At 33.8% G+C, this 27,880-nt stretch overlaps 1 protein-coding gene across 3 annotated transcripts in view; it reads left to right on the forward strand.

Moving 5' to 3' along the window:
• The window catches only part of LOC143085200 (S-acyl fatty acid synthase thioesterase, medium chain-like), a 47,456-nt gene that overhangs the window by 16,051 nt on the left and 3,525 nt on the right, over positions 1-27,880 (forward strand). Inside the window, exons 1-6 of one of the 3 annotated variants that reach the window (XM_076261431.1) lie at positions 28-90; positions 3,815-3,955; positions 4,317-4,455; positions 4,844-4,943; positions 6,142-6,217; positions 26,389-26,482. In XM_076261431.1, the coding sequence (XP_076117546.1) occupies positions 3,823-3,955; positions 4,317-4,455; positions 4,844-4,943; positions 6,142-6,217; positions 26,389-26,482 (542 nt within the window). In that variant the 5' untranslated portion in view covers positions 28-90; positions 3,815-3,822. Of the gene's footprint in view, positions 1-27; positions 109-3,814; positions 3,956-4,316; positions 4,456-4,843; positions 4,944-6,141; positions 6,218-26,388; positions 26,483-27,880 lie in introns of those variants that run through there. The other 2 variants (XM_076261433.1, XM_076261432.1) reach the window with 2 other exon arrangements.

The raw sequence follows: 27,880 nt of genomic DNA on the forward strand, positions 1-27,880 counted from the left end.
GTAAATGAAAAGATCCGAGAGATCCATAAACATGAAATTTTGTTCTATTTTTGGATCTAGGGAAACGTGGAAAGTGAAAGCAGTTGACCGGTAAAAATACACTGTCAGGTATAGCTTCGGATCAGTCGCTTTTAAGGTCTTGGAGAAGTATTTTTGTAATGTTCGAACAGCCCAATACAATCAGAAAAAGTTATATAATGTTTTATTTATTCCATGAATCCATGAAAAATTGCCTTTCTGGAAAATCGCCTCACTTTTTTACCAACTCGCCCCATACCTAATCGCCCCACTTTTACCAACTCGCCCCACACCTAATTGTTCTACTTTCGTACTTACTCGCCCCACTCTCTAAATCACCTCACTCTTGTTTACCAACTCGTCCCATTTATGAAAAAGGGTAAAATCCCATTAAAAAATTTGTAAGGGTTCCGCGGAACCCAGTGTCTCGCATACTTTTGCTGTTAATCGCAGACTCAACAAAATGAGGAAAAACATCAATAAAAATTTCCCTCTCGATACTGTCTTTTGATTGAAAGAAGCTTCCAAGTTTGGTAAAAAATCCAGGATAGTTTATGAATCTAATAAATGTTGTATAAACTTTAACTGCAGACTGTATGTAATGTTAACTGGAAGAAAAACTAAGTCCATTGATAAGTAAAATACGGAAAAAGTGAATTTTTTTTTTACAAAATTTACTTCTGAATAATTTCTTATGATCAGAAACAAGCTTCTGTCTAAGTTTGGTAGAAATCCAGGATAGTTTAAGAACATTATAAAACTTTTAAAAACTTAAACCACAGAGTGAATGTTTTGTTTCTGGCAAAAAAACTAAGTCCATTTATAAGTAAAATACGAAAAAGTGGAAATTTATTTTTACAAAATTTTCTTCTTGATACTATCTTATGATTATAAACAAGCTTCTGTCCAAGTTTGGTACAAATCAAGGATAGTTTATGAAAGTAATTAAAATTTTAAAAACTTTAACCACAGAGACTCAGAGTGAATGTAATGTTTCCTCGCAGAAAAACTAAGTCCATTTATAAGTAAATTACGGAAAAGTGGAAATTTATTTTTACAAAATATTCTTCTTGATACTATCTTATGATCATAAACAAGCTTCTGTCCAAGTTTGGTACAAATCAAGGATAGTTTATGAAAGTTATTAAAATTTTTAAAACTTTAACCACAGAGTGAATGTAATGTTTCCTCGCAGAAAAACAAAGTCCATTTATAAGTAAAATACGGAAAAAATGGAATTTTATTTTTACAAAATTTACTTCTGGATACTTTCTTATGATCATAAACAAGCTTCTGTCCAAGTTTGGTAGAAATTCAGTATAGTTCGAGAAAGTTATTAAAATTTCAAAAACTTTAACCACAGAGTGAATATTTGTGGAAGCCGCCGCCGCCGACGACGGAATGTAGGATCGCTTAGTCTCGCTTTTTCGACTAAAGTCGAAGGCTCGACAAAAATGATTGGATAACTTGGAGGTGTGCTTTAGCTGGCCCCTAAACAAAAATATATACTAGTTCAGTGATAATAAACATGATGGACATCATTCTAAACTCCAAAATTTTTTTAAAAAAATGTATAGAAGAAACTAAAAATTAAAAATCAAACAAGACTGACAAAAGCCAGAAGCTCCTTACTTGGTAAATGAGGGTCAACACAGTTTTCTGCTTTTTTGGGTCAGGTTGTTATCTCTTTGACCCTGTTTCTATTCTCTTCTCTTTTCCTGAAAAAGTGATCAACAGTTGAATATTTTTTTCAAATTCACCATTCTTTTAACATTATGTAATTTAAGTTATGAGACATTGAGAAATTAAGAGTGTGTGCTTTTTTCATGTCTTTGTTTACTTTATCCAATTTGTAAACTTTTTAAATAATTTTATTTATAAACGATTAAAAACAAAGTTGGCTAAACTTATTGCTAGGGTATATATATCATATGTCAAAGGCTGCAATAAACAGATTTTTTTTGATTAAAGAACAGAATTTCAATAAAAAATCACTTATAAAATTAGACACAAAAACAATTGAAATCCTGTTGATTATGTTGATAGAGCTGTCAAATGGCTGTTAAAACTTGGATTAATGCCACGTACCTTAATGATTTTCTTTAACAATTACATTGTATATACATTTTGGAGTTAAATTAAAGTGAATGAGATAACATTTATTTGTTCATTAACTGGATTTTTGTGACAAAAATGTCGGTTATTGATTTGGGGATGTACGGCGGGCGGGTGGGCGGCAATCAAATGTTGTCCGTGCATTAACTCATGAACCATTCAACCAAAGCTTTTAAAATTTTAATATGTTGTTACTGACAACTAAATGAAGGTCAAGTTCAATAATGGCGATTTTGACTTTTACCGTTCAGGAGTTATGGTTCTTGAAAGATTGAAAAATGGATTTTCCAGTCGTGTCCATTCATTTACGCATGAACTATTCTACCAAAGCTTCCCAAGTTTAATATGTTGTTACTGATGACAAAATGGAGGTCAAGTTCAATAATGACGATTTGGACTCTTACCGTTCAGGAGTTTATTATGGTTCTTGAAAGATTGAAAAAATGGAGTTTCCAGTCGTGTCTGTGCATTTACGCATGAACTGTTCTACCAAAGCTTTCCAAATTTTAATATGTTGTTACTGATGACAAAATGGAGGTCAAGTTCAATAATGTCGATTTTGACTTTTACCGTTCAGGAGTTATGGTTCTTGAACGATTGAAAAATGGAGTTTCCTGTTTGTCCGTGCATTTACACATGAACTGTTCTACCAAAGCCCTAAATTTTAATATGTTGTTACTGATGACAAAATGGAGGTCAAGTTCAATAATGATGATTTTGACTTTTACTGTTCAGGAGTTATAGTTCTTGAAAGATTGAAAAATGGTGTTTCCAGTTGTGTCCGAGCATTTTCTCATGAACCATTCAACCAAAGCTTTTGAAATTTTTATATGTTGTTACTGAAGACAAAATAGAGGTCAAGATCAGTAATGACGATTTTTACTTTTACCGTTCAGGAGTTATGGTTCTTGAAAGATCGTAAGATGGTGTTTCCATTCACGTTGTTGCATTTACTCATGAATCATTCAATCTAAGCTTTTCAAATTTTAATATGTTGATAGTGATGACAAAAATGAAAATGGAGGTCAAATTTGATATTGACGATTTTCACTTTCACCATTCATCAGTAATGGTTCTAGTGATATTGCCAGGACACAAAGTAAATGTTAATAAATCCGGTTTGCTGTCGTTGTGACAGCCTCTTGTTTTTTTCTGCCATGGTGCTGTCAGTTTATTTTACACTTATGAGTTTGAATGTTCTTCTGGTATCTATTGCCTCTCCTTTGTAGTTAACATTTTTAAAATACAAACTTTTATTAATCAAATCAGTAATTTTGCATCATGTATTTGTAAACCTGATGATATCACAATTGTCAATTTACTTTTTTTACTGGAATGAATGATTTTTTCTTTAAAAGAAAACAATAATATACTCTAAGAGGTTCAAGACTGAATTAGATTTCAAAGGCATTTGCTATCAAAAGTTTATTTTAAACATACATCATTTATACATGTCAAATGTAGTTCAATGAGAATTGCTGCTTTAAAAGGACACCATGTCACTGGAAAAGAAAAAGAATACTTACTGGTATACATTCTTTGGATAGATCATTAGACATGTTAGAAAAGATGTTGATCAATATATCATGTATGTAGTTTTACTAACTTTCAAATATTTGAAATGATTGGCTAATAAATCAACACATAAAATATATTAATTATCTTTTTTTTTAACTTGTAGGCTTCTAAATGGCAGACAAATTATTCAACTGTAGATTTGCCAGAGAATTTGCAAATGTAAACCTTATCTGTTTTCCATGGGCAGGAGGTGGCTCCAATTTTTATGCACTCTGGGGAAAAGATTTGCCAGATTTTATTGAAGGTAATTTAGATATTAAGAAATATAGGTATTTCATCAACATGATCTTTCTGTTTATGCTCCAAGAGCAATATGTACAGGAAATAAGTTTGTTAACCAGCAGTCAAAGTCCCTAGTATATATTAGTCCAATGACAGAATCAAAAGCTCAAACACATCAAATGAATGGTATTAGCATCACATAAAGAAAAATATGAACCATAATTTTACATGCTGTAATTTGTAGCATGCAGACTGAAAAAAAACAGGAAAGAAGATCTAGAAAAAACAAAAAAATCCTTAAAATTCTTTATGAATATCTCAGAAGTTTTATTTACTTTATTTATCACCTGTATGTTAAACTGATAATTGTGTTTTGTTTTCAGTTCATGCCATTACATTGCCAGGAAGAGAGAGTAGATTTAAGGAGCCATGTTTGAAAGAACTTAATCCCTTAGTAGATGATCTTGTGGAGAAGATATATAATAAATTTTCTAAGAAAAAGTTTGCATTTTTTGGACACAGGTATATTTGATTTAGCAATTCTTTCATTTTTATCATGTTATTAAAGAAAATTGAGTTTAAGAATAGAAATAAACCAGTAAGTGATGAAATGCATTGTTCTTTATCAAATCAATTTCATATGGACTTTTAGTTTACAACAATCAATCAATCATCTTTTGAGAATAGATTATGTTCATACAACTTTGCTGTGATTTGATTTCATTATATGCAAATTTGTACAATTGCAACCAGGTTTACATATTGATGAGTTTCTATTCATGTAATGTTATTTTAATCCTTTAAGCCATTCAATTAAATTGGTCCTTAAATTATTATTAGTTGATATATACAGTCATGACAGTATTCATAATAAAAAAAAAGTTTTTATTGATTTTATAAAACATTGTAGTTTGGGATCATTACTGAGTTTTGAGGTTGCTAGAAAATTGAAGAATAAATACAACATAGAACCATTGAAAATGTTTATATCTGGTGCATCACCATCACATGTAAGTACATAGAACTATTGAATTTAATGTTTGTATCCAGAGCATCACATTACATATAAGTACATAGAGCCATTGAGCTATTGTAAAAAGACCATGATTTTTTTGGTTCAATCATTTTTTAGCTTTTATCCTCCAATTGGGTGTCCTACTATACAGATACAGCCCTACAGATATCGCTATATGTACAAAAAAATGTATCTGTATACTATACAGATATCGCTTTAAAGCTCCGCCCACTGCCGGACTGAGTACTGTTTGAACCTGTGTGACCTCAGAATGTGTATTCCAGTTGCATTCCAATGACGATGACAATTGTCGATTTCAAAACTTGAATGTGTATGATTGTGTTACAAAATCAACCATGTCAATTTCAGCATGCATGTTTAGTGAATATCAAGTCTGAAGCGTAGGACAACTCGTACACTTCTGTTTCAAATTTGACAATGTTTTGTTATTTGTTTTTACTGTTGAAATTAGTTGTTATGTTAAAAGACATAATTATTCACCTTGAGCGATGTATTATTGTTCACCATTCAATATTCTTTTTTCAGAACCTGTTTTCAGCGTAATGTGTGATTTTGATATTACTACGCGGGCCTCAAGGGATTACAAATCGAAAATAAATGCTAAATATGTTAGTTTTTGTGTCTTTCAAAACACAAACAATATACAGAACTAATTGCAGGATAAAGACAATAACTATTTAGTGTCTTTAGATATCAGCTATATTTGTACTCGGCTCGAAACAGGTATAGTAGCTCGCTAAAAGCTCGCATACACCTTGTTTCCTAGCCTCGTACAAATACAGCTGATATTTAAAGACACTAAACAGTTATTGTCTATTTATGTGTGATAATATATATATATATAGATGAGCCTACATGTACATGTTAACATGCAAATGTGGTTATTTATATAAATAAAAGAGTTAAGCTGCCCTCCTTTAGAAGAAAAAAAAACTACTTTGTCACATTTTATGTACATCATATTTTAGATATTTTAACAAAATAATTTGGCCATTTTTTCACCATAGGTAAGTTAGCATATTGTAATATATTTTTAACAAAATCTTGAAAACAGTTAACTTTATCATTGACCTTGATATTTAGATAATCCTGAAAATGATAAATGGCTGTTATTGAAAAAAATAAAATTTGGAGTATTTTTCTAGCTTGAACATGGTTGCCTCTATTTTCAGTCATCCTATAGGAAACAAGATCCAAAGTTTGGCAAAATGACAGATGCTGAATTCAAAATATTTTTGGAAAAACTAGGTATGACTCTTATATATGCTACTTTATGTTTAATGGTATGGCAAATATTTAGTAAATAGCACATACTTTATCCAACCATCTTCAACTAGTCCATAATTTCCTACTTGCTCTTATTTTATTAAGGATAACCCTTTTAAAGAAATTAGGAAAAAGAAAAAAACAAATTTTTATTTTAAACAATGTACTGTAATGATTAGTTCAGAAAAAAGCGTTTACCCATGTCATACTATCATTGCTATTTTACGTACTGTAAATTCGCAGAAATTTTTGTTTGCATTTATTATTACGATTTTGTAATTTTAGATGAAATGCGATTTTAATTTATGCCATATATTGAAAAAAATCCTGTTTAGATTCATAACCCTGGCACATTTTTGCAAAAATAAAAACATCACAATAATTTCTAAATTTACAGTATTTGAGTGATATCATCTTTTTTATAAAGTTGCTTTTTGCTTGTATAAATTTGTTTGATAGTAGATAAAGATTTTTTTGGAATACGATTGCTTTCAAGCAATCTGTGGACTTATACCATTGACTCAGGGCCATGCCCTCATGTCAATTGTTTTATTCTAAACATTAAGGAAGATCTCAGATTCTTATGATTGTCTTGCTTTAAAAGGTAAAAACAAACAAAAGGATTGAACTTAAACAACTTTCCTATAATGTTCTTCTCATAATCTTCATATTTGACATTTCCCTTGACTTATATGCGTGTTTTTAACAACATGGAAAATCAGAATTAAGCAGTATTTATATTTAGTGTTTTTATAAATTTAGAAACACGTCAGAGGGAATTCCCCAGTTTTGATAAAATGTGAGAGTTCTCTGAATTCCGATAAATCTATTTAGTAAGTAAGTTAGTAAGTAATGACTTTATTTAAAGAGAGTTACTCAATTAGCTTTCGCTAATCTACCTTGAGGCCCTCACAAAGAATAAACAGTACAAATATTACAAAGCTTACAGTTTCTAACATATTATGTTAATGCACTATTCATACTAACTATAAACTGTCTGTAGAACAAGAGAAAAATAAATTCATATATATATACATAACATACAAATTTTTAGAATATTTGGACAAGTTGTTATAAATCATTTATAGTCAAGAAATCAACACATTTTTGTTTAAAAGTGTCCAGGTTTTCACAACATTTTATTTCATTTGGTAGTTTATTCCAAAGTATAGATGAGCTATATGCAAAAGATTTCTTCATTGAATTTGTGTTCGGTCGTACAACAGCTAAATTATTATTTGCAGATGACCTTAGATTTCTACTATGTAGGTTAACAATTGGACAACAGAGTTCCTTTAAGTAATCAGGTGCTTTATCGTTTAGAATTTTATGAACAAGAAGAAGTTTATGATATGAAATTCTTGATTTGAAATTCAACCACTTTAGCTCTTTAAATAAATTTATACTAGGTGTTAGTATTCTGTCATATAAGAACTGAAGTGGAGTTTTTCTTATTTGTCACCGTTATGAAACTGATATTTGGTATTGTACTTCCATAAAGAAATAGAGAACCATCTAGGTTGTTTAATTAACATTTAATATACGTTCTTGTCCAGGGTTTGTTTAGGTTATTATGTGCATGCGTATAGTTTTCTTGACTTCAAGGGGTATCAGATTGAATGGTTGCACTGGATTCTCCACTCCATTGATTAATTTGAAACTCATGGGATCCTTTCTATGTCTGTCTGCTATTGAGGGTTATTGTTGTTGCATAATTTAAAATCATATGCATCATTTAAATTAAAATAAATGTAGTCCACATCGTAAAGGTGTAACTACAACACCCCTTCAGCCGAAATGGAGTCTTCCATATTATCGTTTCGAGTTATCTCCCTCCTGGAAGTAACTGCTGTCAATTCTGAATCAAAATACGATAAACGACACGTCAAGAAAAATGAACTTGCTCTGTCGATTAACGTAGTATTATATTAAAACGATCGCAATTTAAACCGAGGAATGTGTACGGAAAGGAATCATGCCCACTGACCTAAAGGAAATTAAATATTTAAAGAGTTAGGAATGGGGTTCCTCCTAGAATTAAAGTACTAGGAAAATAGGTGATACAATACGAAGTGAAATACCTTCTCTCACTCTGAGTCTCAGTGACTGCTGTGGTAAGTAAACTTGGAATTGATAGTACAAAAATAAAACACAATAAGTACATTGTTCATACACTTGTATCCGGGATTGTAACCATTCAGATTATGTAAATTACATTTTACACATGTTACATGTGCAGTTGAATTAGTTTTGAAAATAATACTATCCAGCTATACATGTATTGTGTCAATGAAAACAATGGCAATCATATCCCTCAGAGCAACCTGCTCTTAGATTTTTTTTTGATTTTTGATTTTTTTTATTTCAAACAAATAAAACATATACATGACATACATACAATATTATAGATGTGAGATATAATTGCATCATTATAAATACTTCATAATTCGAAATATTTTAAATTTTCTATAGAACAGATCAAAAGAAAAATGTTAAAAAATATATAAAAACAAGAAGTAATTGTAACAGGATGCTGTTACGAAGTCTCCCAAACAAAGCTCCCATATTAATTTGACTTGTTTAATTGTCCCATTCAAGAATATATATGGTTTAGGGGTGGGGATCTTGACCGTTTACAAGTTTTCAGACAAGAGGGGGTGGGGTGACCCCCTAGGGACTTCCCTTTTATTTCATTTCATTTATTTTATTGTCCCCTACAAGAATATATATGGTTTAGGGGTGGGGATCTGGACCGTTTACAAGATAATAGCACATTCTCAAATTGAATGGGGTGGGGGTGACCCCCAGGGACTTCCCTTTAATTTCATTTGATTTGTTTTATTGTCCCCTACAAGAATATATATGGTTTAGGGGTGGGGATCTGGACCGTTTACAAGATAATAGCACATTCTCAAATTGAACGGGGTGGGGGCGACCCCCAGGGACTTCTCCTTTAATTCATTAAATTTGTTTTATCGTCCCATTCAAGAATATACATGGTTTAGGGGTGGGGATTTAGACCCTTTACAAGATAATAGCATATTCTCAAATTTAAGGGGGTGGGGATGACCCCCTAGAGATTCCCCCTTTATTTCACGTGATTTGTTTTATTGTCACTTGATCATTTCTGAAGACTGTGTGTGTTTATCACTTAAAGTTTTAAAGTTATATTCATTTGAAAATTTTCTAAAATAAAATCCCATAGGGTTCTATAGTAAACCCCTCCCTTTTTTTAGCCCCCCAAAATACCCCTTAATAGACCCCAATGCACAAACGAACGATTGATGGCTCACCTAGACATGTTAGTCTAACATTTTATGAAATCCTAAGTAAATCTGACAAGTGGTTTTGGAGAAACACTGTGGACAAGTTCATTTTTTAAAGTGGCGGAAAAAGAAAAAGAAAAAGAAGAACTAGATTTGTAATTGCTAGCAATAACGGATGGCACCCTCGTCCCCCCATTGCCAGGCGAGCGGCAGCCATTTTGAAAATTTCAATGTCAAAGAGTGAATCTACACATGCAAGTCATCATTTTTGTAAAATTTCATTAAGTTTGGAGCATTTTGAAATTTTGGACAATTTTGCTGTTTCCATGGTTACGACAGCCATTTTGGAAATTCCAACTTCAAAATGCAACTCCGCACATGTCAGTCACTATTCCTGTAAAGTTTCATCCAGTTTGCAGCATTTTGATTTTTTTGGGAAATTTTGAACATTTGTCCTGCAACCATGGTTACAGTAGATAATTCCAAAATTCTAAAAGCAGACATCTCATTGCCACATGTCATGTTATATATCAATGCAGTTTCATTTACTTTGTTGCAATACTCTCTGAGAAAATGCAGATTTTATGCATTTTTCCATAGGGTCAATGCAAAACTTAGCCCCAGTTTCCATGACAACGGCGGCCATTTTGGATTATCAAAATATTGTTTTGACGTCTTAGCGTACCAGGTAACATTTTTATAAAGTTTCATCCAGCTGAGTGTTATAACGAAAGAGTTAGAATTTTTGATATTTTAGCTGTTTCCATGGTAACGGCAGCCATTTTGAAAATTTCAAAGTCAAATTGGAAATCAGCACATGTCAGTTACCATTCCTGTGGAGTTTCTTCCAGTTTGGAACACTTTGATTTTTTTCGCATTTTTGCTGTTTCCATGGAAACGGCGGCCATCTTTTACCATTCCATACCAAGGTGCACAACTTTACATGAGGGTCCTCATTATTGTAAAGTTCCATCAACTTTGGTCAATAGGATTCCGAGAAACACGAAGGACAAAATGTGTGGAAGAAGAATAAGAAAAACTAGATTTGTAATTGCTAGCAATAACGGATGGCACCCTCGTCCCCCCATTGCCAGGCGAGCGGCAGCCATTTTGAAAATTTCAAAGTCAAAGAGTGCATCTACACATGCAAGTCATCATTTTTGTAAAATTTCATAAAGTTTGGAGCATTTGGAAATTTTGGACATTTTTGCTGTTTCCATGGTTACGGCAGCCATTTTGGAAATTCCAACTTCAAAATGCAACTCCGCACATGTCAGTTACTATTCCTGTAAAGTTTCATCCAGTTTGCAGCATTTTGATTTTTTTGGAAATTTTGAACATTTGTGCTGCAACCATGGTTACAGTAGATAATTCCAAAATTCTAAAAGCGTACATCTCTTTGCCACATGTCATGTTATATATCAATACAGTTTCATTTACTTTGGTGCACCACTCTCTGAAAAAATGCTGATTTTATGCATTTTTCCATAGGGTCAATGCAAAACTTGGCCCCAGTTTCCATGACAACGGCGGCCATCTTGAACTATCCAAATATTGTCTTGACATCTTGGCATACTGGAGAACATTTTCATAAAGTTTCATCCAGTTGGATGTTATAACGAAAGAGTTAGAATTTTTGATATTTTAGCTGTTTCCATGGTAACGGCAGCCATTTTGAAAATTCCAAAGTCAAACTGGAAATCAGCACATGCCAGTTAACATTCCTGTGGAGTTTCTTCCAGTTTGGAACACTTTGATTTTTTTCGCATTTGTGCTGTTTCCATGGAAACGGCGGCCATCTTTTACCATTCCATAGCAAGGTGCACAACTTCAAATGGGGGTCCTCATTATGTTATAGTTCCAACAATATTGGATCACTCAATTCTTAGAAACACGATGGACAAAATGTGTGGAAGAATAATAAAAATAATAAGAAAAAAAAGAAACGTAGAATAACAATATGTCACCCCAACTCCGTTGAGGGTCCCATAACTAGATTTGTAATTGCTAGCAATAACGGATGGCACCCTCGTCCCCCTATTGCCAGGCGAGCGGCAGCCATTTTGAAAATTTCAAAGTCAAAGAACGCTTTTAGACATTTTTATCAACATTGTTGTAAAATTTCATCTCGTTTGGAGCATTTTGAATTTTTTGAAATTTTTGCTGTTTCCATGGTAACAGTTACTATTTCCAAAATTCCAAAGACAGGTGCCACTTTGGGACATGCCACGTAATATATCAATAAAGTTTTAATAGATTTGATCTTATATTCCTTTAGAAAATACAGCTTTAATGTATTTTCCCATAGGGCCAATGTTAAACTTTCGCCTTGTTTCCATGACAATGGCGGCCATTTTGGAATTTCTAAATATTGTCGGTATATCAGGGCACACCAAGGAACATTTCCATAAAGTTTCATCCAGTTGGGTCTAACAATGAAAGATTTGGAATTTTGATTTTTTTTAACATTTTTACCGTTTCCATGGAAACGGTGGCCATCTTGGACCATTCCATAGGAAGATGCACAACTTCACATGGGGGTCCTTATTATGGTAGAGTTCCATCATCATTGACCCATTAGATTTCGAGAACTAGCGTGGACAAAAAGTGTGGAAGAAGATTAATAAAAACAAGTAATCCTGTGTTAGGATGCTAACACAAAAGTCACCAAAACGGACCCCACATCATTGTTCTGCGGTATCATTGATGCCAAATAATGTGTGTGTAAAGTTTAATTCAATATGAAGAATTAAATTATTTTTTTTACATTTTTGCTGTTTCCATGGCAACGGCGGCCATTTTGAAAATTTCAAACTCAAAATTAAAGTCTACACAAGTTAGGCAACATTTGTTATAACTTTCATTAAATTTGAAGCATTTTGATTTTTTTAATATTTTTGCTGTTTCCATGGCAACGGCGGCCATTTTGAAAATTTCAAACTCAAAATTAAAGTCTACACAAGTTAGGCAACATTTGTTATAAGTTTCATTAAATTTGAAGCATTTTGATTTTTTTAATATTTTTGCTATTTCCATGGTAACGGCGGCCATTTTGAAAATTCCAAACTCAAAAGTCAATTCTACACAAGTTAGTCAACATTAGTTATAAGTTTCATTAAATTTGAAGCATTTTGAAGTTTTTCATATTTTTGCTGTTTCCATGGTTACGGCGGCCATTTTGAATATTCCAAAGTCTAACCCCTACTGCAATTTATTCCCTCCATAATTATATCCATCATATGCCATTAAATGTGTCTAGAATAAATTTAACTTTGATGTTCTGGAATGTTCCATGAAAATTCACCCCCCCTAAAATTATACCAGGAGACCCCCTACTGAAATAAAAAAAAGTTCCATGTTGAAGCAGACATGTGTCTCTAAATATTCATAAAAGAAAATATAATACCATCTACTCTACTTACAGCAGAAAATTGATGAAATGCAAAAAAAAATTGACCCCACCCATCTTTGAGCCCCCCTAATTATGCCAAGATGACACCCTGGTATCATGGACATTGGGTTCTGCAACCCCCATGATGCAGACCTATACCCAGAATAAATATAAATTTTCCATCCTGTACTGCTTCCCAAAAAATGGTAGGACAGTTTAAGGGGTCAGAAAGAGAAGAATAAGAATAATAATAATAAGAAACGATACAAAAACAATAAGTCGCCAAAAACTCCGTTTTGGTGACTTAACTAGAATTGCCATTGCAAGCAATAGCGGATGTCACCCTTCCCCCAATTGCCACTAAGCGGCAGCCATTTAAAAATTGTTTAACAATGAATGCACATATATGCATGGCAATACATCTTTCTGTAAATTTTCAGTACATTCAGGGCATTTTTAAAAATTTACATTTCTGCTGTTTCCATGGCAACGGCAGCCATTTTGAAAATTTCAAAGTCAAAAGTCTCATCTTTACTTGTCAGGTAACAATAATATCAAGTTTCATTAAGTTCAAAGCATTTTGAGAATTTTGACATTTTTACAGTTTCCATGGCAACGGTAGCCATTTTGGAAATTCCAACTTCAAAAGTCTCATGCAGACTTGATAGTCTACAATCATATGAAGTTTCATCAATTTTGAAGCATTTTGAAATTTTTGAAATTTTTGACATTTGTGAAGGTTCCTATGGCAACAGAGACCATTCCCAAAATTTAATGGCATATACCACATTGGTACATGGGAGGGACCATACCATCAAAGTTTCGATCCATTTGACCTACCATATTAAGAAAGTTATTGCCACTTTAAGGTTTTTCGACTGTTTTGCATTGTTTCCATGGTAACGGCAGACATTTTCGAAATTCCAACGCCCAATTCCACATCTTACAATGTTGCTCATCGTTACTGTGAAGTTTTATAAAATTTGGAGCATTTCCATATTTTGGAATTTTTTGGTGTAGTATCCATGGCAACATAGCAGTTCCAATGATTGCCAAAATCATCCCAAAGCAGTATATAGTGGGCACCTACATTGTATTAAAATCTAAAGATTTTAAGGTTAAGCATTCTCAAACAATTCACCTAACTCCAAAATTATATTTTTTCACCATTTTTCCGTTTCCATGGTGATGGCAGCCATTTTTTAGTTCCAAAGTTGCACTGCAACTGGTAAGTCAGGGTTCCTTGTTATAGTGCACTATCATTCAGATTGGTTACTTTGGCTCTGAGAAAACTGCCGGACAAAATTAGGTGGAAGAAAAATAATAATAATAGAGGAAAAGCAATATGTCACCCGACATTGTCGATCGGGTGACATAACTAGATTTGCCATTGCAAGCAATAGCGGATGGCACCCTTCCCCCATTGCCAGGCGAGCGGCAGCCATTTTGAAAATTCCAAAATCATAGAGTGCATCTACTCATGCCAATTGTCAATTTTGTAAAGTTTCATTAAGTTTGGAGAACTTTGAAATTTTTGAAATTTTTGCTGTTCCCATGGTAACGGTGGCCATTTTGAATATTCCAAAGTCAAACCCCCGCTGCAATTTTCCCCCTCCATTATCATATATACCATCATATACCATTTAATGTCTCTAGAATACATTTAACATTGATGTTCTGGAATGTTCTGTGAAAATTCAAAGTTTTGACCTTTTTGCATTGTTTCCATGGTATCTACAGATATTTTGGAAATTCCAACGCCAAATTCCACATCTTCCAATGTTGCTCATCCTTACTGTGAAGTTTCATAAAGTTTGGAGCATTTTGATATTTTTGAAATTTTTGGTGTAGTTTCCATGGCAACATAGTAGTTCCAATGAGTGCCAAAACCATCCAACACCTGTATATGGCCGGCACCTACATTGTATCAAAATATAATGTTTCTGAGTTTAAGCATATCAAAACAGTTCACCAAAACAAAAAACAGGATTTTTTCACATTTGTTTCGTTTCCATGGCAACGGCAGCCATCTTGATGGTGCCATACCCCACTGCACTATAGAATGTGGTGGTCTACATTATGGTATAGTTCCATCAATATTGTTCAAGCCAATTCCGAGAAATAGAATGGACAAAAAAGTGTGGAAGAATAAAAATAATAATAATAACTAGATTTGCCATTGCAAGCAATAGCGGATGGCACCCTTCCCCCATTGCCAGGTGAGCGGCAGCCATTTTGAAAATTCCAAAGTCAAAGAGCTCATCTACAGATGTCTATTAACATTCTTGTAAAGTTTCATCAATTTTGGAGCATTTTAAAATTTTTGAAGTTTTTGCTATTTCCATGGTAACGGGTACCATTTCCAAAATTCCAAAGACAGGTGCCACTTTGGGACATGCCATGTTATATATCCATGAAGTTGTAGAAGGTTTGATCTGATATTGTTGCAGGAAATGCAGGTTGAATGTGTTTTCCCATAGGGCCAATGTTAAACTTTCGCCCTGTTTCCATGACAATGGCGGCCATTTTGGAATTTCCTAATATTGTCACAACATCTAGACATACCAAGGAACATTACCATAAAGTTTCATCCAGCTAGGTCTTATAATGAAAGATTTAGAATTTGCATTTTTTTTCACATTTTATCAGTTTCCATGGCAACAGCAGCCATCTTGATGATGCCATACCCTGTTTGCAAAACTTCATATGCTGGGTAACATTATAGTATAGTTCCATGACCATTCGATCATACAGTGCCAAGATATGGCCTGGACAAAAAGCGTGGAAGAAAAATAAAAATAATAATAATAAGAAAAAAAGAAACGTAGAATAACAATACGTCACCCCAACTCCGTTGAGGGTGCCATAACTAGAATTGCCATTGCAAGCAATAGCGGATGTCACCCTGGTTCCCCAATTGCCACTAAACGACAGCCATTTCGAAATGTTCCATCAGTAAATGTAGATATATCCATAACAAAAGATCTTTCTTTCAGTTTTCATAGCTTTATGTACGTTTTTCTGTTCTTAACAATTGTGCCGTTTCCATGGCAACGGCGGCCATTTTGGAAATTCCCAACTCAAAAGTCAAGTCTTCATTAGTTAGGCAACATTTGTTTTAAGTTTCATTAAATTTGAAGCATTTTGGAGTTTTTCATATTTTTGCTGTTTCCATGGTAACGGCTGCCATTTTGAAAATTCCAAAGTCTAACTTCTTCTGCAAATTGATCTCTCCATAATTATATACCATCATATACCATTTAATGTCTCTAGAATAAATTTAACACTTATGTTCTGGAATGTTCCATGAAAAATTCACCGCCTTCAAATTATGTCTAGAGACCCCCCAGTTGAAAAAAAAATGTACCATGTTGCAGTGTGCATGAGTCTCTTAATATCATAGAAGTTTCATATTAATTGGAACACATTTCTATTTTTCACATTTTTGCTGTTTCCATGGCAATGGCAGCCATTTTCTTAATTCCAAGGTAAGGTGCAAAACTGCACATGGTGATTAACATTATGTTATAGGTCCATCAACATTGGTCCATTCAATTCTGAGAACTAAGCCGGACAAAAAGTGTGGAATAAAAATAATAAGAAACAAGTAATCCTGTGTTAGGATGCTAACACAAAAGTCACCAAAACGGACCCCAAATCATTGTTCTGTGGTATCTATGATGCCACATTACCTATGTGTAAAGTTTCATTTAATTGAATAGATTTTGATATTTTTCTCATTTTTGCCGTTTCCATGGTTACGGCGGCCATTTTGGAAATTTTAAAGTCAAAAGTAATGTCTATATATGGTACGCATCATTTGTTTCAAGTTTCATCAAGTTTGAAGCAATTTGAAATTTTTGGACATTTTTGCCGTTTCCATGGCAACGGCGGCCATTTTGAAAATTCCAAACTCAAAAGTTTTGTCTACATAAGTTAGGCAACATTTGTTATAAGTTTCAATAATTTTTAAGCATTTTGAAGTTTTTCATATTTTTGCTGTTTCCATGGTAACGGCGGCCATTTTGAATATTCCCAAGTCCAACCCCCACTGTAATTTGTTCCCTTCATAATTATATACAATGAAGTACCATTTAATGTCTGTAGAATAAATTTAACATTGATGTTCTGGAATGTTCTATGAAAATTCACCCCCCTAAAATTATGCCAAGGAGACCCCCTACTGAAATAAAATTAGTTCCAAGTTGAAGCAGACATGTGTCTCTAAATATTCATAAAAGAAATTATAATACCATCTACTCTAGTTACAGCAGAAAATTTAGGAAATGTAAAAAAAAAATGACTCCACCCATCTTTGAGCCCCCCTAATTATGCCAAGATGACACCCTGGTATCATGGACATTGGGTTCTGCAACCCCCATGATGCAGACCTATACCCAGAATAAATATAAAGTGTTCATCCTCTACTGCTTCCTAAAAAATGGTAGGACAGTTTAAGTGGTCAGAAAGAGAAGAATAAGAATAATAATAATAAGAAACGATACAAAAACAATAAGTCGCCAAAAACTCCGTTTTGGTGACTTAACTAGATTTGCGATTGCAAGCAATAGCGGATGGCACCCTTCCCCTATTGCCAGGTGAGCGGCAGCCATTTTGAAAGTTCCGATGTCAAAGACTGCATTTACAGATGTCTATTCACATTGTCGTAAAGTTTCATCAATTTTGGAGCATTTTGAAATTTTTGAAATTTTTGAAATTTCCATGGTAACGGCGGCCATTTTGGAAATTCCAAACTCAAAAGTCAAGTCTACATAAGCTAAGCAACATTTGTTATAAGTTTCAATAAATTTGAAGCATTTTGAAGTTTTTCGTATTTTTGCTGTTTCCATGGTAACGGCGGCCATTTTGAAAATTCCAAAGTCAACCTGCTGCTGCAATTTGTTCTCACCATAATTATATACCATCATTTAACATAAAATGTCTCTAGAATAAATTTAACATTGATGTTCTGGAATGTTCTATGTTAAACATTTCTCCTGTTTCCATGGCAATGGCAGCCATTACGAAATTTCTAAGTATTGTTGGTACCTCGGGGCCCCACCACCAACATTTGCACAAAGTTTCATAAGGTTGGCTCTTATAACGAAAGAGTTAGAATTTTGATTTTCTTTTACATTTTTTTAGTTTCCATGGTAACCGCGGCCATCTTGCACATTCCAAAGTCAGGTGCACAACTTCACATGGTGGACAACATTATAGCATAGTTTCATCAAGATTGGTCCATCCATTTCTGAGAACTGTCTTGGACAAAAAGTGTGGAAGAATAAAAATAATAAAAACTAGATTTGCGATTGCAAGCAATAGCGGATGGCACCCTTCCCCAATTGCCAGGTGAGCGGTAGCCATGGTAACGGCGGCCATTCTGGAAATTCCAAACTCAAAAGTCAAGTCTACATTAGCTGAGCAACATTTGTTATAAGTTTCAATAAATTTGAAGCATTTTGAAGTTTTTGTATTTTTGCTGTTTCCATGGTAACGGCGGCCATTTTGGAAATTCCAAACTCAAAAGTCAAGTCTACATTAGCTGAGCAACATTTGTTGTAAGTTTCAGTAAATTTGAGGCATTTTGAAGTTTTTTGTATTTTTGCTGTTTCCATGGTAACGGCGGCCATTTTGAATATTCCAAAGTCAAACCCCCGCTGCAATTTTTGCCCTCCATAATCATATACCATTTAATGTCTCTAGAATAAATTTAACATTGAAGTTCTGGAATGTGTTGTGAAAATTCAAAGTTTTGACCTTTTTGCATTGTTTCCATGGTAACAACAGATATTTTGGAAATTCCAACGCCAAATTCCACATCTTCCAATGTTGCTCATCGTTACTGTGAAGTTTCATGAAGTTTGGAGCATTTTGATATTTTTGAAATTTTTGGTGTAGTTTCCATGGCAACATAGTAGTTCCAATGAGTGCCAAAATCATCCAACACCTGTATATGGCCGGCACCTACATTGTATCAAAATATAATGTTTCTGAGTTTAAGCATATCAAAACAGTTCACCAAAACAAAAAACAGGATTTTTTCACATTTGTTTCGTTTCCATGGTAACGGCAGCCATCTTGATGATGCCATACCCCACTGCACTATAGAATGTGGTGGTCAACATTATGGTATAGGCCCATCAATATTGTTCAAGCCAATTCTGAGAAATAGTATGGACAAAAAAGTGTGGAAGAATAAATATAATAATAACTAGATTTGTAATTGCTAGCAATAACGGATGGCACCCTCGTCCCCCCATTGCCAGGCGAGCGGCAGCCATTTTGGAAATTCCAAAGTCAAAGAGTGCATCTACACTTGCAAATTATCATTTTTGCAAAATTTCATTGAGTTTGGAGCATTTTGAAATTTTTGACAATTTTGCTGTTTCCATGGTTACGGCGGCCATTTTGGAAATTCCAACTTCAAAATGCAACTCCGCACATGCCAGTCACTATTCTTGTAAAGTTTCATCCAGTTTGCAGTACTTAATTTTTTTTGGAAATTTTGAACATTTGTGCTGCAACCATGGTTACAGTAGATAATTCCAAAATTCTAAAAGCGTACATCTCATTGCCACATGTCATGTTATATATCAATACAGTTTCATTTACTTTGGTGCACTATTCTCTGAGAAAATGCTGATTTTATGCATTTTTCCATAGGGTCAATGCAAAACTTGGCCCCTGTTTCCACGACAACGGCGGCCATTTTGAACTATCCAAATATTGTCTTGACACCTTGGCATACTGGAGAACATTTTCATAAAGTTTCATCCAGTTGGATCTTATAACGAAAGAGTTCGAATTTTTTATATTTTAGCTGTTTCCATGGTAACGGCAGCCTTTTTGAAAATTCCAAAGTCAAACTGGAAATCAGCACATGCCAGTTAACATTCCTGTGGAGTTTCTTCCAGTTTGGAACACTTTGATTTTTTTCGCATTTGTGCTGTTTCCATGGAAACGGCGGCCATCTTTTACCATTCCATAGCAAGGTGCACAACTTCAAATGGGGTTCCTCATTATAGTTGAGTTCCATAAACATTGGTCCGTTCAATTCTGAGAACTCGCGCGGACAAAATGTGTGGAAGAAAAATAAAAATAACTAGAATTGCCATTGCAAGCAATAGCGGATGTCACCCTGGTCCACCAATTGCCACTAAACAGCAGCCATGGTAACGGCAGCCATTTTGGAAATTCCAAAGTTGAATGCCGCATCTATATTTACAAGTTAACATTTCTGTAACGTTTCATACATTTTTGAAGAATTTTTAAGCTATTTTTGAACAGTTTCCATGGCAACATTTGAAAATTCCAGTCATGCTGCTGCTTCATATTGTGCTCCCCATAATATTATACCATCATATAACATTTAAGGGCTGTATAATTAATTTAACCCTAATGTTCTGGAATGTTCCATGAAATTTTTCATATTTTTGCTGTTTCCATGGCAATGGCAGCCATGTTTTTAATTCCAAAGTCAGGTGCACAACTAGACATGGTGATCAACATTATGCTATAGTTCCATCAACATTGGTCCATTCAGTTCCGAGAACTAAGCTGGACAAAAAGTGTGGAATAAGAATAATAAAAAAGAATCGAACAATAACAATATGTCACCCGACCTCCGTCAGGGTGACATAACAAGTAATCCTGTGTTAGGATGCTAACACAAAAGTCACCAAAACGGACCCCACATCATTGTTCTGCGGTATCATTGATGCCAAATAATGTGTGTGTAAAGTTTAATTCAATATGAAGAATTTTATTGATTTTGGACATTTTTGCTGTTTCCATGGCAACGGCGGCCATTTTGAAAATTTCAAACTCAAAATTAAAGTCTACACAAGTTAGGCAACATTTGTTATAAGTTTCATTAAATTTGAAGCATTTTGATTTTTTTCATATTTTTGCTGTTTCCATGGTTACGGCGGCCATTTTGAAAATTTAAAACTCAAAAGTCAATTCTACACAAGATAGTCAACATTAGTTATAAGTTTCATAAAATTTGAAGCATTTTGAAGTTTTTCATATTTTTGCTGTTTCCATGGTAACGGCGGCCATTTTGAATATTCCAAAGACAAAGTGCTGCTGCAAATTGTTCTCTCCATAATTATATACCACCATTTACCATTAAATGTGTCTAGAATATATTTAACTTTGATGTTCTGGAATGTTCCATGAAAATTCACCCCCCTAAAATTATGCCAGGAGACCCCCTACTGAAATAAAAAAAGTCCCATGTTGAAGCAGACATGTGTCTCTTAATATTCATAGAAGTAATCATTATTCCATCTACTCTACATACAGTAGAAAATTTAAGAAATGTAAAAAAAAATTGACCCCACCCATCTTTGAGCCCCCCTAATTATGCCAAGATGACACCCTGGTATCACGGACATTGGGTTCTGCAACCCCCATGATGCAGACCCATACCCAGAAAAAATATAAAGTTTCCATCCCCTACTGCTTCCAAAAAAATGGTAGGACAGTTTAAGGGGTCAGAAAGAGAAGAATAAGAATAATAATAATAAGAAACGATACAAAAACAATAAGTCCCCAAAACTCCGTTTTGGTGACTTAACAAGTAATCCTGTGTTAGGATGCTAACACAAAAGTCACCAAAACGGACCCCAAATCATTGTTCTACGGTTTCCATGATGTCAAATAAGCTGTGTGAAAAGTTTCATTAAATTGAAAGGATTTTGATATTTTTCCCGTTTTTGCCGTTTCCATGGTTACGGCGTCCATTTTGGAAATTTTAAAGCCAAAAGTAATGTCTACATATGGTAGGCAATATTTGTTTTAAGTTTGATCAATTTTGAAGCATTTTGAAATTTTTGGACATTTTTGCTGTTTCCATGGCAACGGCGGCCATTTTGAAAATTCCAAACTCAAAAGTTTAGTCTACATAAGTTAAGCAACATTTGTTATAAGTTTCATTAATTTTTGAAGCATTTTCAAGTTTTTCATATTTTTGCTGTTTCCATGGTTACGGCGGCCATTTTGAATATTCCAAAGTCCAACCCCCACTGTAATGTGTTCCCTCCATAATTATATACAATCATATACTATTTAATGTCTCTAGAATAAATTTAACATTGATGTTCTGGAATGTTCTATGAAAATTCACCCCCCTAAAATTATGCCAAGGAGACCCCCTACTGAAATAAAATAAGTTCCATATTGAAGCAGACATGTGTCTCTAAATATACATAAAAGAAATTATAGTTCCATCTACTCTATATACAGCAGAAAATTTAGGAAATGTAAAAAAAAAAATGACCCCACCCATCTTTGAGCCCCCCTGATTATGCCAAGATGACACCCTGGTATCACGGACATTGGGTTCTGCAACCCCCATGATGCAGACCTATACCCAGAATAAATATAAAGTTTTCATCCTCTAATGCTTTAAAGAAAATGGTAGGACAGTTTAAGGGGTCAGAAAGAGAAGAATAAGAATAATAACTAGATTTGCCATTGCAAGCAATAGCGGATGGCACCCTTTCCCCATTGCCAGGCCAGCGACAGCCATTTAGAAACTTTTTGCTGTTTCCATGGCAACGGCGACCATTTTGAAAATTCGAAACTCAAAAGTTAAGTCTACATAAGCTAGGCAAAATTTGTTATAAGTTTCATCAAATTTAAAGCATTTTGAAGTTTTTCATAATTTTGCTGTTTCCAGGGCAACGGCGGCCATTTTGAAAATTCGAAACTCAAAAGTTAAGTCTACATAAGCTAGGCAAGATTTGTTATAAGTTTTATTAAATTTGAAGCATTTTGAAGTTTTTCATAATTTTGCTGTTCCCACGGTAACGGCGGCCATTTTGAATATTCCAAAGTCAAACCCCTGCTGCAATGTTTTCCCTCCATAATCATATATAGCATCATATACCATTTAATGTCTCTAGAATAAATTTAACATTGATGTTCTGGAATGTTCTGTGAAAATTCAAAGTTTTGACCTTTTTGCATTGTTTCCATGGTAACAACAGATATTTTGGAAATTCCAACGCCAAATTCCACATCTTCCAATGTTGCTCATCGTTACTGTGAAGTTTCATGAAGTTTGGAGCATTTTAATATTTTTGAAATTTTTGGTGTTGTTTCCATGGCAGCATAGTAATTCCAATGAGTGCCAAAATCATCCAACACCTGTATATGGCCGGCACCTACATTGTATCAAAATATAATGTTTCTGTGTTTCAGCATATCAAAACAGTTCACCAAAACAAAAAACAGGATTTTTTCACATTTCTTTCGTTTCTATGGCAACGGCAGCCATCTTGATGGTGCCATACCCCACTGCACTATATAATGTGGTGGTCTACATTATGGTATAGTTCAATCAATATTGTTAAAGCCAATTCTGAGAAATAGTATGGACAAAAAAGTGTGGAAGAATAAATATAATAATAAGACAAAAAGAATCGAACAATAACAATATGTCACCCCAACTCCGTTGAGGGTGCCATAACTAGATTTGTAATTGCTAGCAATAACGGATGGCACCCTTGTCCCCCCATTGCCAGGCGAGCGGCAGCCATTTTGAAAATTCCAAAGTCAAAGAGTGCATCTACACATGCAAGTCATCATTTTTGTAAAATTTCATTAAGTTTGGAGCATTTTGAAATTTTGGACAATTTTGCTGTTTCCATGGTCACGGCGGCCATTTTTGGAAATTCCAACTTCAAAATGCAACTCCGCACATGTCAGCCACTATTTCTGTAAAGTTTCATCTAGTTTGCAGCACTTTATTTTTTTTGGAAATTTTAAACATTTGTGCTGCAACCATGGTTACAGTAGATAATTCCAAAATTCTAAAAGCGTACATCTCATTGCCACATGTCATTTTATATATCAATACAGTTTCATTTACTTTTCTGCACTATTCTCTGAGAAAATGCTGATTTTATGCATTTTTCCATGCAAAACTTGGCCCTAGTTTCAATGACAACGGCGGCCATTTTGAACTATCCAAATATTGTTTTGACATCTTGGCATACTGGGTCACATTTTCATAAAGTTTCATCCAGCTGGATGTTATAATGAAAGAGTTAGAATTTTTGATATTTGAGCTGTTTCCATGGTAACGGCAGCCATTTTGGAAATTCCAAAGTCAAACTGCAAATCATCTCATGCCAGTTACCATTCCTGTGGAGTTTCTTCCAATTTGGAACACTTTGAATATTTTCGGATTTTTGCAGTTTCCATGGAAACGGCAGCCATCTTGACCATTCCAAAGTCAGGTGCACAACTTCATATGCTGCTCCACATTATGGTATAGTTCCATAAACATTGGTCCATACAATTCCGAGAAACTGTGTGGACAAAAAGTGTTAAAGAAGAATAATAAAAACTAGATTTGTAATTGCTAGCAATAACGGATGGCACCCTTCCCCCAGTGCCAGGTGAGCGGCAGCCATTTTGAAAATTCCAAAGTCAAAGACCGCATCTACAGATGTTTATAAACATTGTTGTAAAGTTTCTTAAATTTTGGAGCATTTTGAAATTTTTGAAATTTTTGGTATTTCCATGGTAACGGGTACCATTTCCAAAATTCCAAAGACAGGTGCCACATTGGTACATGTCATGTTACATATCTATAAAGTTTCATTGGGATTGATGCTATATTCTTCAAGAAATTGCAGCTTTAATGTGTTTTTCCATAGGGTCAATGTTAAACTTTCGCCCTGTTTCCATGACAATGGCGGCCATTTTGGAACCTCTTGATATTGCATGCACATCTAGGCATATCAGGTAACACTTCCACAAAGTTTCATCCACTTGGGTCTTATAATGAAGAATTTAGAATTTTGAAAATTTTTCACATTTTTGCAGTTTCCATGGAAACGGCAGCCATCTTGAACCATTCCATGGTGCCTGCAACTCTTGACCTAAGGGTCCTCAATATAATAGAGTTCCATCAACTTTGGTCCTTTGGATTTCGAGAAATCTCCTGGACAAAATGTGTGGAAGAAAAATAATAAAAATAATAATAATAAAAAAAAAAAAGAAACGTAGAATAACAATACGTCACCCCAACTCCGTTGAGGGTGCCATAATAATAAGAAACGATACAAAAACAATAAGTCCCCAAAAACTCCGTTTTGGTGACTTAATAAGAAAAAAAAGAAACGATGAATAACAATATGTCACCCCAACTCCGTTGAGGGTGCCATAATAAGCAGAAAAAAAGAATCGAACAATAACAATATGTCACCCCAACTCCGTTGAGGGTGCCATGATAATAAGAAAAAAAAGAAACGTAGAATAACAATACGTCACCCCAACTCCGTTGAGGGTGCCATAATAAGAAAAAAAAGAAACGTAGAATAACAATATGTCACCCCAACTCCGTTGAGGGTGCCATAATAACTAGATTTGTAATTGCTAGCAATAACGGATGGCACCCTTCCCCCATTGCCAGGGTAACGGCAGCCATTTTGAAAATTCCCCAGTAAAAGAGTACATCTACACTTTCAAATTAACATTTTTTAAAGTTTCATAAATTTTGGAGCATTTTGAAATTTTTGACATTTTTGCAGTTTCCATGGTAACGGCGGCCATTTTGATAATTCCAAAGTCAAACTGTAAATCAGCACATGCCAGTTACCATTCCTGTGAGGTTTCTTCCACTTTGGAACACTTTGATTTTTTTCGCATTTTTGCTGTTTCCATGGTAACGGTGGCCATCTTGACCATTCCAAAGTCAGAGGGACAACTTCGCATGGTGGTCAACATTATACCATAGTTCCATCAACTTTGGTCCATTCTATTCTGAGAACGGCTCCGGACAAAAATAGTGGAAGAAAAATAATAATAAAAAAAAGAAAAAAAAGAAACGTAGAATAACAATATGTCACCCCAACTCCGTTGAGGGTGCCATAATAAAAATAATAAGAACTGAGCAAAAACAATAAGTCTCCAAACTTTGTTTGGGAGACTTAATAAAAAGAATAAAGAATTGGCTTTAAAAATTTGCTTGCCATTTTGTCTTGTTGACCAATCATGAATACTTTTTGTAAATTTGATTAATCAGTTTCCTTTTTATAAGCATGATAAGTATAAATGTAAAGAGATATGGTAAACTTGCCAATGATACAACTATCTGTCAAAGACCAAAGGTCTATTTCTACAACATAAGCAAATATACTTTTTTATTATATTGGTTGAAATGAATTACATTGAACATGTTGATTTCCTAGTGAATAAAAGCAATAATTTCACATGCACATTCATTACTTAAATATGTTGATAGCAATTGGTCACCTGTTGAATATATTTCTCTCTATTTGAATTCTTCGATGAGTATAAATAATTTGTAAAATGAAAAGCCTTAAACATGTTAAATGACTCACTGTGATGGTATGGCACAGGAATCAGCATTAAGTCAATCTGTAAACATTTTATTGGCAGTAAGGAAGAATAAACCAGTTTTGATAGTATAACCAGACAATTACATATATAATGTGATATTTATTTGATTTTAGGAGGGACACCAAAAGAAATATTAGACAATGATGAGATAATGGAGTTATATTTACCTGCACTGAAAGCAGATTATGGCTTGTTAGACCAGTTTGAGTAAGTTTAATATAATTATTTGTCTGTAACTCCCTGGTGTATCACTAGTCTATAACAGTATTATTTAGATTTTCTAGTTTTTTAATTACAAAATTGTAATGAAAATTCAAATTTCGCGAATAGGTTCCCAAACTCCCTACACCACAATTATTCTTGATGTATAATCATGATAATGCTTAATAAGTTTACGGCATTTTCATTGTACGATTATCTAAATTAATGGCTTGAAACAAATAAAAGATTTAAAAGCAAAATGTTTTTGTTAATTCTTTCAATTGCATTAAAGTTTTATAGAAAAAAAATATACTAGATTTTAAGAAATACTTCCATAGTGCAACAAGTTGTCGTTGCATAATATTCATTTACGCACAATGAATGTAAACTTGTGTGTTGTATTTAGGACATCAATCTTTAAAGATTCTAAAATAAATTGATTGCAGTGGGAAGACGATACACATCTCAGTGATCAACAGTGCGTGGTTGAACTTTGAACTTCAAGTTGACTTGGCTTAAAAATAGTGACATCAATTTTGTCCATGAGATTTTTATTTGGCGGGAAATAATATCACCTAACAGTAAACTCAGATGACCTTTCTGGATGCCCGTGGGAAAATTCATTCAGGGTTTAAATTTGATTTGTAATAATTGACATTTGTGTGCGTTAAGATTGAGTCCCTAGAAGGTCCTTTTACAATTGATTAACCGGAATCTAAAATATAATCTTTTTCCGAATAAACGAAAAAGCCTTCATATACTATTTCATTTTTATGTTTTATCAGTCAAAACAGGACGTAAACCTGGACACTCTTTATACGTCCATGGTCAACAATATACATTTAATTTAATGGTAGATGAAAACACGATGCATGTGGTTCAGTTGGGCATTGCAAGGAGGTATAACTAACATATATATACATTTCTTGTGAGTTGGTAGAGATCCTCTGTGAAAATGTGTAGATTGTTAAAATCCTGTCCACATATTTTTTCACTTATTTTTTCTTGTAGAACATGATATAATTCATTGTAATATTCAATAGTAATTGTTGAAATTCTACATTTTCTTTTTTATTTTGCAAAGGACTTTTAACGAGCAGTAAAATACAGATTGCGCTCATCCAATTTTATTTTAAATAATTAAAGATCAATAACAGAGAACAACACATAATTTTTTTCCCATATAATTAATTAAGTTGTGATATTGCTTACTGAGTAGGTCATAAAAGATTCTAATTGTGGTAAAATCGCCTTTGTTGAAAAAACACAAAGTAAGACCTGACTGGTCTATAATAGAAATACAAAATAAGTTTTTTTTTCGTATTTATTCGTTTATACGTTTTATTTCAAATGACAATGACATGAGGCAAAAACATACAAGAATAATTATCTTATTCTGAATGA

The sequence above is a fragment of the Mytilus galloprovincialis genome, chromosome 8 (assembly GCF_965363235.1).
Source record: "Mytilus galloprovincialis chromosome 8, xbMytGall1.hap1.1, whole genome shotgun sequence".
Taxonomy (NCBI): domain Eukaryota; kingdom Metazoa; phylum Mollusca; class Bivalvia; order Mytilida; family Mytilidae; genus Mytilus; species Mytilus galloprovincialis.